This window comes from Monopterus albus, unplaced genomic scaffold (genome assembly GCF_001952655.1).
Source record: "Monopterus albus unplaced genomic scaffold, M_albus_1.0 scaffold93.1, whole genome shotgun sequence".
Classification (NCBI taxonomy): Eukaryota; Metazoa; Chordata; class Actinopteri; order Synbranchiformes; family Synbranchidae; genus Monopterus; species Monopterus albus.
Window position 1 is genome coordinate 422,583 of NW_018127973.1, and position 16,820 is coordinate 439,402.

The window sequence follows — 16,820 nt, forward strand, 5'->3', positions numbered from 1 at the left end:
TGATGCACAAGGTCATCATTTTAACAGAAGCTGCTGGTTAGTGTATATGAATAGTGAGTGCTTCGTTGTTACAATCAGTAGCTTATGATTCACTTAATAAACTAGAAGCCTGCAGTTAATCCATCCCACAGCTTAACTTGATTGAGGTCACAGCAGAAAGCTTCTTCTTCTGAGGGTTTTTCTCGAAGGTGTCACCTTTCAAACGTGTCCCATCCTGAAGTCTCCTCTCACTCCATTTTTTCATTACATATCACTAAAGATGTGACCTGGGATTGTCTTTACCAGTAAAGCACTCCCTGTATCCATGATCTCATTGTTTCATTTTCTGCTCAGAGCTTGTTGCCAAAGGGGAGGTTGTAGCAAAGACAAAAGCATAGCCATGTTTTATAAGGTATGGTACAGTGGTGACACTGATGTACTTCCACGCCTGGTTAACCTGGACACTGCTAATACAACAGAGGCTAGTACGGTAGTACTGAAAGAAGTGAAGGCATTGATCTTGAGGAATTTAGGGAAGCAAGGGAAAATAACTAGAATCCCACAAACAGGGACAGTGCAGATTTCGTCCTGGACCAGCTTTAAACCTATCATAGAGACTGTCAAAATGATTAATCCTCTTAGTGGATTTTGAAAAGATAACTTAAAAAATATATTGTAGGAGCTGCTGTATGAGAGATTGATGAATTTTATTTTCCCCAAAGGAAGTTGATTTGCTGTGTGTGCACACAAAAATGCTATAAAAAGACCATGCCAATAAAAAAGGAGTTGTGCGGAGGCCATCAATTATCCTTTGACATCATCTATACGCCCTTTTCCCCACCCACTGACATTAATTAGCAGGGTTAAAAAGGCATCTGGACCACATTGTTGCTGTGTATATGAATAAATCATTATTATTTGGGCCCAAAGATAACTGTCATCATGAGGTTAAATGTCTCTGGAGGTGGTCTAGCTAGGGAGTCCACTGTCCATTGCATTGTAGATTGTAGGGTAGCAAAGAGAGGAAGCGGGAAGTGAGTGAGAAGGGAAGAAAGTTGAGAGGGTAGGGAGGCAAAAATGTGAGAAAAGAGAGCTCTTGGTTCCTATGCCCTTACCTCCATATATCCTCCTCCCATTAGCAGTGTTAACATTTACATCCCTTTGCTGATTAACATGCAACTTAAATGCTCTATCATTCACAAACATAACCATCAAACTGTGATGCACAGGGCAATATTGCTGTGAATGGTGCATGTTAAATGTTGATGTGAGCACATCATTTTGGCAAGATATCATTATGCACTTGATATTGGCCACAGGCACAGTCGGATCATTCTCTTTTTCACAGTGGCGAACTATCAAGCATATAAGACTGATATAGAGTTTGTATTTGGAGGTCAGATGTTGGAACCCTCTGATATCATATGTCTGGTGATGCTCCATAATTTCCCTGCTGATGCTCAGATTCTTAAAGCTCATCTGGATCAGTGAAATCAGCCATCCTATCATCTAGATAGTATTTGGCCTTACCAGTTTGACATTCATATGGAAGAGAATTACCATTAATCCAAAGTCTAGAAATGTACCAAATGTTCTTGCACCACTGTTGTCATTTGTTGTAAATCACTTGACTTTGCCTGGCAGATCAGTGCTTGGTTCGTTACTTTTTGGAGATTTTGTCCTGAACTGAACCATACTGAAAGTACAATAACATGTTTCCAGAACACTGCTTATCCCTATCCTGGTGTTGCAGTGGTTGCTATCTCTAGTGGTAGATAATGGAGGGCCCAGCTCTTTGAATACCTCTCATCAGTAAAACAATTGTGGCTGAGAGTTGAGATCACACCATGGGGAGAAGTCCACCCCTGTCACCCGTGGCCTATGGCGTACATGAAAAAGAGAAAACATCTTTTGTCTCTGGTTCACAGTTCCCCCTCTGGAACTCTGCTTGTAGACTCATTAAACTGTCCCTCATGGGCAAAACACACTCCACTCAAAAAATCAATACACACCTCTTTGTGTGTGGTTTTTTCTGTTTCTGCTATAGTATGTGTTTTGATGGAAAGGCTCTATTATAAAGGAAAATGATGAGGAGTACCAGATTACACTCCCCTGGCAGGTATAAGTTTTTATTTCCCTGAAGAATACCTCTGTTCTGTAAAAACACTGTTCAAGAATTTACAGTGAGTTGTAAAGGGCCTTGTACTGTATGTGTGGCAGCTGCTGTCATATTCCCACTGCAGAAACCTACGAGTAAACAACAGCAGAGCTTACCGGAGAACTCAAAACTTTCATTATACCATTTTGCACCTTGAGTTTAGGAAGGATGATGGATTCAAAATTTAGTTGTAGCAGAGCCACTGAATTCCTCTGCTTATTTTAAGAAACAGCAGCTACCTCATGCTGCCCAGTGGTGGAAGAAGTACTCTGATCCTTTACTTAAGTAAAAGTACCAATACAACAGTTTAGAAATACTCTGTTATATGTAAAATCACAAAATGATTAGTAACTAAATGTATTTAGTAGAAATAAAAGTACTCATTATGCAGAGTTACCTATTTCCATCCATCCATCCATTATCTATACTGCTTATTCTGAAGAGGGTCACTGGGGGGCTGATCCAATCACAGCTGGCATTGGACGAGAAGCAGGGTCCACCCTGGACATGTCGCCAGTCTATCACAGGAGTTACCCATTTCAGAATATTATAAGATTAGATTATAATTAATGGTGTATTAATGTGTAAACTTCACATTAATGTTGCAGCTGGTGAGGTGCATGGGCGGGGCCAAGTGGGTGGACAGGGGTGGGACAGACCACCCCCGCAATCTGATTAGCCAGCCCTCGTGCCACCCACAGTCAAAATGTGATGCTTGTAGTATTAATAACATTTTTCTTGTGCTTTATAACTGACACTAGTCACTCACTCCCACCCTCACTCATTTTCTACCGCTTAGTCCCTGAACGGGGTCACGGGGGGGCCAATCCCGGCTGGCAATCAGGCGAAGGCGGGGTACACCCTGGACAGGTCGCTAGTCCATCGCAGGGCTGATACTAGTCAAATTACTTTTAATTACTTTAGCTTGTGTGTCTCATTTTTAGATCAAATAAACTGATTCTTAATTATGTATGGTTTATTATTTCATTGAACTAGGGGGTTAATTGGCTTTTTACATGTATTTCAAATGTGCCACCCATCCAAAACTTTCTAGATCTGGTGAGGCTTGGCTAATCTACCATATAACTAAAACTTTCAAATAAGTGTAGTGTAGTGCAGTAAAAAGTGCAATTTCTTTGCTTTGAAACGTAGTGAAGTAGATATATAAAGTAGCATCAAAATAGTCAAGTAAAGGTCAAGCACCCCAAAATTACATTACATTCTGTACAGTCCTTGATGCTTGTGATTGCATAAATTGATTCTATTTTTACTAAAATATTCTGTTCAGCTTTTCATAGGTTTATGAATAACATTCAGACATTTGATTGGATTTTGATGAAATGTGGAGGGATTATGAATCTCATCAAGTTTTTTGGCGCTTTATTGGGGTGAGAAAATTACATGTCAGAGTGAGGTGACATAACAGTTATTGAGTGATCACCTACTGAAAGTGAAAGGACAACATGTCCGCTATTGCTTTGTTAATGAAGGAAAACAAAAATGCACATGATGAATTCTAGTGGGATGTTGATGGTGCACAGTGCTTTGAAAGCGTAATAGCATCAGTAGTTCAAGACTGTATATAGCATATTTTCTTTTATCTCATTTTATATGACCCTCTTAAGCAGCTCACCCCACTGAACCCTGCCACTGACGCTTTGTAATCAATTTTCCATAGATTTTTGTTGTTTTCCTTCCCTTCCCTTCAATATACTGCCACTCTCACACAGTTTTTCTTCATGTGGTTTTCCTTTCCCTGTTTCTCTCTTGTCATTAGAGGGCTGAGCAGAGGAACGGTAGGACTACAGAAACAAAGAGAAGTCAGAGGTCTAGTGTCAAAAATATAAGGAACAAGGAGAACAAGGAAGTGGAAAGGGGAAGAAATGGCAGAGAGGTTGAAGGAGGCAAAGAGAGGCAGGAGTTTAGAGAGAGATACAGACCTTGAGAGAGAGTGTGCATGAGAAAGAGAGGAAAAAGTAAGGAGGAGGATGTAATCCCAGACAGGATTTTGCTGCTTCTTGGCTCTCTGTATGGAGAACTGTGTTGTAATCCCCTGCGCAGCATGCAGTCTTGGGCAGGGTTTCACCAAATTCCCCTAGTGGCTGAAACCCTCAGGGGGTAGACTGGTATGGATGTGTGTTTTTGTCCCTCGATATGAAGGGGCTGTTTTCAGGAATAATTTGGCCCCACAGCGGATGCTTAAAAGTGGCTTATGACGACGTGTGAGAGGAATGTCTCACCGGTGCATCCATGCAGACAGGCAGATGATAGGGAATGAGGAGATATGTTAGAGTATGATGTGCTATAATACCACCAGGCAGGTGGTAGACAGTTCCTCAGCCTTCACTCCTATTAACAGTCATCTCACCAGACACTGATTGTACTATACAGTATATAGGAACATTCACTAAGTAACAGAACAGTAAACATCAACAGCATTATATCTCTTATTATTATTATTATTATTATATACACTGTATCTTTGTGACAACTCATACCTCAGAGGCTAACGTTTGTTTTTTCTATTTGTGTCTGTTTTCACAGGGAGCATATGCAGTTTACAATAATGGTAGCAATTTTACCACTTGAAATCTTTTGCAGTTTTTGAAAATAATGGGTCCTTGATTTCAGACAGAGGATGACAAAAGCAGGCATCTGGTTTCTAGCCAGTGACCTTTAACAGCTGCAGTTATCAAGTTTTATCAGCTATGGCTAGCTAGCTTATTCCATTTAAGCCAAAGTTAGGGCCATGAATTTGTTGAAAGTACTGTCTCCAGCTAACCTGTTTGTGTTTCCATCTGCTGCATTTTAAAACGAGAGCCCTATAAAGGAGTCTTCTGCTCTTAATGGCTCTGATATCATTAAAAAACTGAGGCTAAAGCTGTATGTCCCAGGAAAACAGATAAACAAGCATTATTCTAAGCTCTGATGCCATCCAGGTCCACCCAGTGAGAAAAAAAAACTACACAGTGGATGTTACTGTGGTTGTAAATGAGACTTTTATTTTTCAAGCATAACCTGTTAACCCACAAACTAATATACTATAGCCAGTGATGTGCTCCATATAGTAGTTTTGGTAACACTGGTAATAAGTGGGACATGCTAGCAATTGCACCTTAGGCTAGAGCAGAAAAACACACTGTTTAAGTGGAAATGAGGCCACTGGTTTAAATTTTTGACCAACATTTTAACTGTTGATGGCTCTAACAAGAATGGATACAACAGGTGACTATGAGTCATGGGGGCTACACGATGCTTGTGCAACTCATTATTTCTTTAATTATACAGTCTCTACACGTTAGCAATACATGAGAGATGTCGATAGGCTTTAATCATGCAAACCATGAGACACTCATTAAAGAAGAGAAAAATGTGTTGAAGCTGTGATTGTCTGAGATATTTGAATGGTTAAAGTAAGAAAGTCTGTTCTTGAAATCTGCAACAAGAGTCTCTTTATCCTGTAGAGCTTCTTTGATGGCTGGGACTGCACAAAGAAGAAAGACAAAACCAAAGGGAGGCATGACACCTTGCTTGGATGTAAGTAATCAGAACCTATTTGATCCTCTTTGAAAAGTAAAGGAAAACGTTGTTTAAAGTTTGTATCTCAACAGTGCGCTTTTATTTTTATCTGTCTCAGATGACCGCCACAGAGTCAAGCTCCACCCTCTCCTGGGAGACCCCAACTCAGACTACATTAATGCTAACTACATTGATGTAAGTCTAATCTTGCTTTTCTGCCTCTGCACGACATGGGATACAGATCATCAGCCTCTGCTGAATCTCTATCTCTGACACCCTGCTAAGCCACAGTCCATCTCTGTCATTCCTGTAAGCCCACTAGCCGCTGGCCCACTTTTACCTGGAAGCTTTCATCTAATCAAACACCCTTCTGAGCAGTGTTTTGCTGTTGTTGTCACTTGCTGCAGAGAATCCCTGACCCAGTCTACCTCTGCTGTCACTTTTATTACAACAGAGCAGAAAAAAGGTATTTAATTCCTTGCAGAGGAGATGAACCTTTCTGTACGATGCCACAAATCCCCCTAAATTAAATAGACGTGATTGACATTATTCAATCTCTTGATGGGCCGAGGGGAGATGATCCTTTCCACCGTCCACCTTTACTGTCTGCCACAGTAACATTCTCACTAACCATAAGAAATACATGTACAGTATATGTTGCTAATGTGTCTCACACAGTCATTCATGTGTTTTCATTCATTAAGAGGAGGCAGTGTTTATTCAGAAAGCAGAAGAAGAAAGAACGAATAAAAAAACAACCCAGATTTTGAAAAAACTCAATTTTCCTACTAGATATACTTTAGACAGCCTCGTATTTTGGTTCCCCTGTGAATTAGCTGTGATAGTTGCTTTTTGTTTGAGTTATGTCAAGGGATCTGATACAATTTATCTCAAAAGATTTATTTCGCATCCCTCTCATTTGGGATTACTGTAAGGTGCATATGGCACTCTGTGAGAAGCTGATGTACTCCCACTCTTGTTTTGAATGATACAATATCTCAGTCACAATCTTCATAAAAATATATATTTGAAAAATAAATTATATCATTTTTTCAGTGTGGACTGTGTTGACTTGATTTTGGGTGGAAATGCTGGAAAGAGCTTTTTTTTCCTCTCTTTTTATTTCTCTGTAGAGAATGGCTAGTGGTCAGATGCTTTTCAAGAGTTTATTACAGTGAGAGAGCATTAAAAACCTGGTGCATTGATAGGACTGTAGTTATTGTGACTGTCTCCATTAGCGTTTAAAGCGCAGAGGTGCAGGCATTAGAGGGAAAGCACTGCTCAGCAGCCACTACAGTGTCTGTGTCAGTGATGTTACTCCCTGACATGGTTGACCCGCTAAGCTAAATAGTACTTAGTCACAGCGGTGCATATGCAGGACAGCCTGTGATTATTTCAGTGCAGGTTAAATGGAAAAGTTTTTTGCTCCCATTGTAACATTATTACACTTTGAAAATAGAAGTGAGAAAGTCCAAGTGCTCGATTTCCTGTCTGAGCCTTTGCCCACATGGTGTGGGTTTGCTTGAAGAGGTGCAGAACTTTACATATGATTGCTGCAAATGCGATGTGTCATGGCTGCTACTGATTTTCATTTCCAGTTTTATTTATTCATTTGGTCTGTATTTAAAGAGAACCGCGGTCTAACTGTCAGGTAGAATGGGCACACTATCAGAAACACAGAGACACACATGCACCATCAAAATAGTAGCAACATCTTACCTTGTCAGTTTACCTTAAAGCCCTGAAAATCTATTTTCTTAGTCACCTTCTTAAACTATAAGTCATGGGTCCTACACACAATCTTCTGAAGAGGCTAGAACAAGTTTGATTGTTTCAAAAGAAATTTCCCTATTTAATTTCTTGCTTTTCTCAATGTTTTGAATTGGGCTGGGCTCAATTGTAAAACAGTGATGTCCTGTCTGTCAGTGGACCAGTCAGTTTAGCAACATTTGATTCAGAATCTGATAACAGTTGCTGGGTTGTTTGTGTTGTTGCCAGGCTATTATTCATAAAGTCCGATCAATCTGTGTCAACAGTTGAGTTGTTAACTAACTCTAATAAGTTTTACCTTTCACTTTGGTTGTTGTAGTCTGTAGTCATGAATAACTCCACCCATTTTGGAAATCAAAAGTATTTTTACAGATTTTGGTGAATGTTGAACAAAGTTGTATAAAGTATTTTGTGGCTCCAGGGGGAGCTGCTCGAAATCTGATAAATAGCCTCAAGTGATTTTACGTGAGTCAGCATTGGTTGGGACTGAAGCCCACAAATCTGAGGTGTGGAGCTAGAAAGAGATGAACCTACCAGGCCTCTGTAGCTCGTTTCTCACCTCTGCAGCTAGCAGCTCCAGGCTACATTATCCACTACTAGCATAATACACCTAAATCTCTAACTGAACTGTTGGTAGTTGAATTGCATTGTGGGTTTTGAAAGATTATGTAGAATTAAAAAGCTTCTATCACTCTTTCTCTCTCCTTCCTTTTTAACTGTTCATTGTGAGCCTGACATCAAAGCTAAATTGTTTTACTGCCATTTTAATATTAGAAACAAAGTTTTCATGGGCTTTAAAAAGTCATTACTTATGCAGCATTGTTACTCCATAAGTACCTTTGCCAACCAGATTAAAAACAAGCCTTAGTCATATAGTGTGTGCTTCCAACTGCGTTAAAATGAAATGAAAAGATTATTGCCATATTTTAAAAACAGCGAGCTAGCCTTATTTTGCAATTACAGTAGCAGCTAAATATACAGTATGTGTGAGGCATAGCAGGCTTTCTGCTGTACTTAAACATAAAATCCCAATTGTAAGTAGTAAAAAATAGATACTTTTAATTTGAAAAAAGCAGCTAGTACATTGGAGTAAATGGAAAAACAATGCCCTTAGGTTAAAAAAAAGCCAGTGCTCTGAAATATAAAGCCCAGTCCTGCTGTACACACATAAACACACATGCACGCACACATACACACACACACACACACACACACACACACCTCTTTCCACCTATCTGCAACCATAACACCTTCATACTAAAAGCTTCTTTCATTAACTAGCCTATATGTCTTCTTTTTCTATATCCCCCTCCCCACTTCCTCGACCTTGGACCCTGTAGATTCGGATTAACAGGGAAGTAAGTACTTCACTGCTCATTCTTCTGCCTGCCATCGCTCTATTTTTGCTCTTCTCCCCCGTTTTCCTCCTACATCCCTCTTCTCTTTCCACTGTCCTCTATCCACAAATGCTCAAAGGTCAGAGTGTGTCAGATTTCAGGTTAGTGTGCATTTGACCAAAACAAACAAAAAACACCCCCTTTTAGCTAATGATTTTAAGTGAACACAAGGAGATATGTCCTCTCCGGATAGAGGACCCACTGTCTTTGTTAGTTCTCATAAGTGGCCACGACTCAGGAAGTTTAGTTGCTATGGTGACCGTCCTAAGTGAAGGAGTGGTAGCATTCATGCTAGTGTTAGCCAGGGCCAGAGGAATTGTGGGTAGAAGGCCTCACAGCACTGGTCATTCATCTCCATTTCAGATGTGTTCCTGTTTATCTGACTGGATGCGGTTCAGTTTAGCAGTCCATTAGCGACGTGGACAGACTCAGCATATTAGGAAGATGCCCTCTGCAAAAAAGATAAAAACTGTTATCAGTGTGGATTGCCCTATCATGCCGATTTGATAAGAGCCAGTGGGCTTGGGAATTTATTCCGATTATTTCTGACCTGCCTTTTCTGCTCTACAGTGTCATGTGAGGTAATTAGGGCATCAATTATCCTCCCAGCTGCTCCTCTCAAAATGACAACAAACAGTGAACCACAACATCCATGTGGTTTTCTAGGTGATCTGTTCAGAAAACAGGTGTCTCATTTATCTCATGAGCTTAGATAAGCATCTCTTGTTTTCAGGAGGGCATCCTTTGAGCAGTATTTTAAATCCCTCAAGTGGCCCTTGTCATGTTGATTCCCCTCAAGGCTACAGAGGTGGCATCTCACTGTTCATCATACTCACCTCATGCTCGCTGTATGAAAACGTCTTGTCATCTATATCAAAGGCTGCCTCACCTTTTGATATAAAGGATCTCAGACCAGCTCACTGTATATGTAAGATTTAGTAACGCTTTACAAGAAGAGTACAAATCATATGCTAAAGTAGTGTTTTACTAATGCATGACTCATGAAGATTTAATGCATAAATTACTGCAAGACGTATCATGAGTTCTTGTTATTCACCATTCACAAATGATCAAGTCACTGTGGCTTTCTGTGAGTTCAGACTTAATATGTAATCAGTTAAGGAACATTAATTCACATTTACTTCATACATTTAATTGATGTGCCACCAAATTAGGTTCAGAGACCTGTATCAGGAGAATTGTATCTATTCTAATGGAAATAGGAAAAACTGTTTTTGCTGACGTTGTGTGTAATATGGTAAATAATACAACCAAAATCATTCAACAGGTGCAATTTAACAAATTAGACATATCACTGGCATTTTGTTTTCTGACCTTCCTATAATTTTGTCTAACTTGTAAATGTGACATACTGTACATCCACACCGTCATACATACAGTATATACAGTACATACATACAACTGGGTCAGCAACAAGCAAAAAAACGTTCAGTCGTTATTGTCACATATATTAAAACACAAGGTATTTGACTCAGTTCAGTGGCCGCAATGTGCATTAGTATAAAATAGAATTAAAATAAAAGTTGATTAATTAGTAAAATCAAGGAGACAAAACAACGATCTTTTGATAAATATGTACATACGGTATATACAAATTAAAAACAAGATATTATGTGTGTACAGTGATTATTTCCCAAGTTACTGCACTGAGGTGTTTCCTGTATCTTGTTTTGTATCTGAAGTCCACTGACATCTCTACTGTTTTGAGCATGTTCAGCTCCAGGTTGCTGCGACTGCACCACAGGGCCAGTTGTTCAGTTCCTACTTGTCACTGTCTCGGATGAGACTGATGACCGTTGTGTTTCTGTACATGTCCAGTATTTCCATTAGGATAGGTACTGATGTGGTTATCGAGAGGCTGATCAAATGCATGGGTCTGAAATAAACCTTTGTCTTACTGGAATGCAGTAACATTGGCACATCAATAAATGTATGAAGTAAATGTGAATGAATGTTCCTTAAGTGATGACCTATTTAGTCTGAACTAATCATAGATCATTTGTTAATGGTAACAGGAACTCATGATACATCTGGCATTCATTCATTCATTAAATGATCATCAGTCATGCATTAGTTAATCATTACTTAAGTATATATGTTGTACACTTACTGTAAAGTGTTTCCAAATATTTTGCTCTAGAAGTTTTTTGTGTAAAATGGTCTTCCACTTGTGACAAGAGTCAAAGAATTAAAAGAGGAGTTTTTCTGGAAAAAAGCGTTTTGTTAATTCATCATCCCAGATAGAGAACATATTGCATCTGGGTGAAAATTGATTTGTTTATATGGGATAGTACTCTCTCAGCACTCTGAGAGTTTGATAAATAAATTGGACACCTCAAATTGAAGAGTGTGCACCTTTAGTTTTTTTATTAAACTGTCTCAGGGATTCAGGCATTGTTCGCTCAGCTAGCCCAACGTTTTTTTTTTTTATCAGCAGTTTGTCAGATTTAATATTTACTATGTGTTGCCTCAACTGCTCCAAACTCTGTGGAGCCTCTGAGGGCAAAGTCATGGTCTGGAGGCAGCAATAGGTCAGATGGTGCTGGAAAGCTTCATAGAAATGCATTTCATAGTTGCAGAGAGTGGGTCAGTAGGAGAGCAGAATGCAGAGGAGCAGGGGAGGAAAAGGTTGAGACAGTGAGACACCCTCCCATACAGCTGTGCCTGAGGCGCAGATGGCTTACTCAGCATGTCATCCCTCTCCTCTCTTTCAGGGCTATCATCGATCCAACCACTTCATCGCCACTCAGGGTGAGTATCCCAGCAAGGCTATAGTGTCTGTGTGCGTATGTGTATGGATTCAGGATGGTGAGTACCTTTTGTCACGGTGTAATAAACTGAAGATGATCCAGCCAATGAGCTTGCTCATACACACTCCCTTGCCAAAACAATCTCTCTGGAAAATCTAAGGGTGACAGTGTGACCACCAGCCCGTGAAGGCTGTTAGTGGTGTCACTGAATTAATCATGAAAAAGAGGTGAATAATTAAGCACATTAATTATAGCTTCTCAATCCCTGTGACATGTGAAGCAGTGTGTTCATTGTCGGAGAGAGAACCTTTAGTTCACACGGTACTGCTCAAATACAGAACCACCTCTGATGGCCTGTCAAACTCTGTGTGTGTTTAAAATGTTCCGTTTCTAAACCCTATGGAGAGTCAGTTTGTACTGATCTGCTCATTAGCTTATCTTGCTCCAGCACCTCCTCGTCCCCCTGTAGAGAGACAGGGAGATGTGGACGAAACTTGCAAGAAAGGGAAATGACTTTGACAGCATTTTCTTTTGTCTGAGCATTTTGATCCTTGTTTAAAAGTTGTGTCTCACTTCCTAAATGTCTCCTTCTCAAATGGAAGTGAGTGACCGATGGTTCTCGTGGCTTTCATCATCAGCTCCTGTTGTTTTGCCACTCATCTCCCCTTTCCCCTCTGCCTGTATTTCCCAATAACTCAATTGATGGCACAATCTTGAGCGATCACTACCCTGCTGTCTGAGAAAGGACACTTGGGTTGCAGTAATGCAAGATTTCAGCAAGCGAGAAAACTCCCCTATTGAGAGGGCAGGCTTTTATGCTGTCGTTCTCGTCTCTTTCTCTGTTGTTTCTTCGCTCTTCCCACTAGGACCCAAGCAGGAGACTTTGTATGATTTTTGGAGGATGGTGTGGCAGGAAAATTGTTTCAGCATTGTCATGATCACTAAGCTGGTGGAGGTTGGCAGGGTAAGTGATGTGCACTCCCACTTTCTTCTCCTGCTCCCCCTCATGTCAGCAACCGTTGCTCAGAAACATCCTATATTTTTTGTCTGTATGAAAAGTTTTTCATGTGTTTGTTAAGTATAGATCTCACAGGACCTTTGTGTGCAGGCAATCTGCAGCCTAAAAGGTGTTCACTCTGGGGAAGATGCTGTGTAGTTATATGAAACCACATATCACAAACTGCTTTTGCAATGCTGGAGTTAGGTGAGAAGATCGATACCATTCGCATGTTGATATACAGTACCTCTAAAGCTCACTAGCTAGTAGGGATGTAATGATATTTGTAATTTGGTGATATCATGATAGATAAATGTCTCGATAATGTCGTGGGACTATGAAGGTATCTACATATGGTTATTTCATTAGTATAACAGCGTGCTGGTCAGAATTTGAAACTGACATAGCAGATGCTCCATCATTGACTTTTAGAGCTGTTGTGTGGCAGCATTTCAGTTTTCCCATTTCAAGAAATGACACCAGCAGAAAGGAAACTGATAAACACTGAACAATTTGCAAATACTGCCAGACATAGGCAATAGTAGCCGTGTTTAGGAATGAGACAGTCCTGGATACATCTTGCAGAAACAATCAGGACTTGACTGTGTCAACACTTTAAAGAAGATGGGCAAACAAACTGGATGCACCAATGCAAAACCAACAACTTAGTAACCACCCTTAAAAGTGTTTTCTCATGAAAAAGTAGACCACAACGTTCTTAAAACACCTCCAGTAAAGTACAGATCTCACTCTTATGCAGCTCGTTCTAGTTTGGCAACTTCTTCTCCTCATTTTGGTGCACCAAGCAGCACTTTGCTCAGTACTTCCACCAGTGGTCAGTAGTGGGTGATACCCACTTCAACTGGGCCTGTAGTCGACTGAGAACGGTACAGCCACCAAACAGGGATATTTAAACCTGCCGAGGGGCTACTAAGACACTGGTGTTCCACTGTAAGTGTTACTTGTTTTGTTTACAAGATCCAGTTGCTGCAATAATATATTATTTTATTTGATCTTATAAAATGACTACTACCGACTGCTACACTTTCATATACATTATCTTTTAAATGCCAACTTATTATTTATTAAAGGGCATTTTGTTTTCATCTTTTTTGTTCATTTTTTAATTTCATGAGAAATATCATATTGTGGACTTGTTGTGGCAGTATTGTACCGTGGCCCTTTGGTATCATTACATCCCTACTAGCTAGTTAACATTTTACATCTTGTTTGTTGATCCTGGTAGACATATATTCTTAGCTTTGGACAGAGCCAGGCTAGCTGCTCCCCACTGTTTCCTTTCTTTATGCTGAGCTAAGCTAACCAGCCACTTGTTTTAGCTTCACATTTAGCAAACGAGGATTGTGTCAGTCCTCTCGCCTAACTCTTGGAAAGAATGCGAATACACACATTCTCCAAAATGTCAAAATATTCCCTTAACAACTGAATATCAGCATTTATCAAAAGTATATATTTTAAGCAAATCTCTGCGAATTTTTCATTGAACATTTGCATTTTAAAGCAGCAACACTTGCAGTACCTGTCTGCTATGACAAAATAAAAACATGAAACAGCAATGGTGTACTCATGATTGCAGTGACCATATAGGCTATTACATATGCTTTAAAATACTTGTACTGCATGTAAACCTATTCTGAGCCATATATATCTGTCCTTGTTTATACAGTACATGCATGACAACATGAGTATAATTGCGGTACTCGAACACTGTTATTTTCCACCTCACATAAATACTTGTAGGTATGAATTGTGCTGTATCCCGTCCTTTTCAGTCCAGGCAAGAAAAACATATTACCTCACAGGATGGTTAAAATAACACCATTTTTCTAGCAGTAGCCCTATATCCAATTTGGTTCTCCATCCTCAAAATTCACAAAAGAATTACCTCCTTTGTGTCTGGTGTTGGTGAATAAGATTGCTGCCCTCCTGTTCATTATGCATCCCACCATTATATGATTATTGTGCTTTTCTTTTCTTCGTCCTCTGAGATGAAACATCTGCAGAGGAACAGGTTGTCTTTGTTCTTTCACGACACTTGAAGTGTAACTGCTGTACAGTATGTTTTCAGCTCCACAATCATATTCTAGTTAAACCAACAAATAAATGACAATATTTTTATGACAATCACTTAATTATAATTTAAAATGATGCAGGTAATATTTTATCTTTTTTACTGTCAGATGAATTGTTAAAAATAATCCTTCAAATTATGAAATACAAAAGAGTAAGTATGTTACCAATTGTGCTTTTCACATCTTTTCAGTTCTGTAGTTTAGTTCATTTGGTCCAGACCAAGGGAAAATGACATATTGTTGCTTAAAATTGATGGCATGATAATGTTGTTTACTTAAATTGACAAAGTCAGCAGGAGCACAGTGACCTGAACACTCCCACCAGCATTGTTCAGTAGCAGAGAATGGACATTTCATGGAAGTAAATCATCTGCTCTCTATAGGAATTTGTAAAGTATCTTTGTCAAAGAGAGGAGGAGAGTTAGAGAAATTGCTCCTTAACAGGGAAGCATTACAGTACCAGTTTCTAAATTATGCATCTTAACTTCAAAAGGTTAAATGAGGGACTAGACTTGAGGCCATTAAAGTGTTCACTGGTTCATATTGTCCTGTGATGGTTTTATTGATTGAATATGTTAAGGTCAACAGCATTGGCCTTTCAAAAGTTAGGGTTCTCTTTAATATAAGAGGACTGGGGGGATGGGGGGGGGATTAAGCCTTCACAACAAAATGATTAATTAATTCACAGTGCACCTACATTTTCGCAGGTGGATTTTTCAGAAATGTTACCATGAGGCTTAACTGTTGCTTCATTATTTTTAAACAGGTGAAATGTTGTAAATACTGGCCGGATGACAGTGAGATGTACGGTGACATTAAAATCACTCTGCTTAAGACAGAGACGCTGGCTGAATACACAGTTCGCACCTTTGCCTTGGAGAGGGTGAGTTTACATTTTGCCTAGGTACTATGTTTTGCATTTGTTCATACTTGTAATATTCTCAATTATTCACTGTTCTATAATGTGCTGCTGCTTCAATAATACTGTGGTACTATTAACAGCATATTCTGTATGGGCACCATCTGTTTCTCTTAGTTTTTGTTGAAGATATATTAGCCATGCTTTCCTGTTACCTGGTAAAGTGAGAATTATAATTAGAAGCAGTACACTTGCAAACAGGATTAGAGACTTGACAGGACTTAGTGCTGATGCGCATGAGGGCCACATGTTAAATAGAGAGGAATTAACACCAGTAGCTCTGTGAATGCTCCTGCCATCTTTCCAACATAGCTGTTACAGTGTTGTGCCTCTGATGGCCTTGATCCTGTCAGTCTCCCCAGGGAACTCTCATTGGAAGGGCTCAAAGCAGCTCTGGAGTGACAGTGGTACAAACACAGCATTATCATCACACTGTCACATGTCTCCATGGGCACACTGCTGCTGCTTATTCAAATCGTCATGAATATGGGAGCTGGTGACAGCTTGTTTTTCAAAGCTCTTTTCTCGTTTTTTTTCTAGATTTCAGTCTTTAACAAATCTTTGCTTTGCATCGCTTTACTTTGTCAGAGGGAGAAATTGCTGTGTGACTGCAGCAACCTCCTAGTAGAGGGAAGAAAGCTCCCAGCCCTTCCTGAGCTCTGAGAGCCTCAATGATTTCTTTCTGTGTCTGTCACACTGCAGTTGCTACTAGCATGTGAAGCCCAGAGGCCTAACTATCCTAGAAGACCTAACATCCTACATAAATAATATCCTGGTTGTCCTCACACTGAACTAAAAAATCTGCCACATCTATCATCTCTGGATGAGGGCATGTCCTGATTGAAATGATGGCCTGTAGGCTAGAATGACTAGTGTACAAGCCGCATAAATGTTGTATTTTTACATGTAATGCTAATGCATAATGTGCTTCTGTTGACAGAGAGGATATTCAGCCAAGCATGAGGTGCGTCAGTTTCACTTCACATCCTGGCCTGAGCACGGCGTGCCCTATCATGCTACTGGGCTGCTGGCCTTTATACGAAGAGTGAAAGCCTCTACACCTCCCGATGCTGGCCCTGTGGTGGTCCATTGCAGGTAGCAACAGCTGTAGCTGCTGTAGTGTTATAAAACCAAACCAACAATAACTTGAATTCTAGATAGATCATTTTAGACTATGTTAATTATGCCATTTATTTTAATAGATTAGTAATAAACTG

General features: G+C 39.8%; 1 protein-coding gene across 6 annotated transcripts in view; it reads left to right on the forward strand.

The window, feature by feature from the left end:
* The window catches only part of ptprub (protein tyrosine phosphatase receptor type Ub), a 163,496-nt gene that overhangs the window by 132,398 nt on the left and 14,278 nt on the right, over positions 1-16,820 (forward strand). For 4 of the 6 annotated variants that reach the window (XM_020608395.1, XM_020608389.1, XM_020608392.1 and 1 more), the window contains 7 exons: positions 5,602-5,674; positions 5,775-5,851; positions 8,767-8,784; positions 11,559-11,595; positions 12,461-12,558; positions 15,451-15,567; positions 16,544-16,698. In XM_020608395.1, coding sequence (XP_020464051.1) covers positions 5,602-5,674; positions 5,775-5,851; positions 8,767-8,784; positions 11,559-11,595; positions 12,461-12,558; positions 15,451-15,567; positions 16,544-16,698 — 575 coding nt within the window. The remainder of the gene's footprint in view (positions 1-5,601; positions 5,675-5,774; positions 5,852-8,766; positions 8,785-11,558; positions 11,596-12,460; positions 12,559-15,450; positions 15,568-16,543; positions 16,699-16,820) is intronic. The other 2 variants (XM_020608390.1, XM_020608393.1) reach the window with 1 other exon arrangement.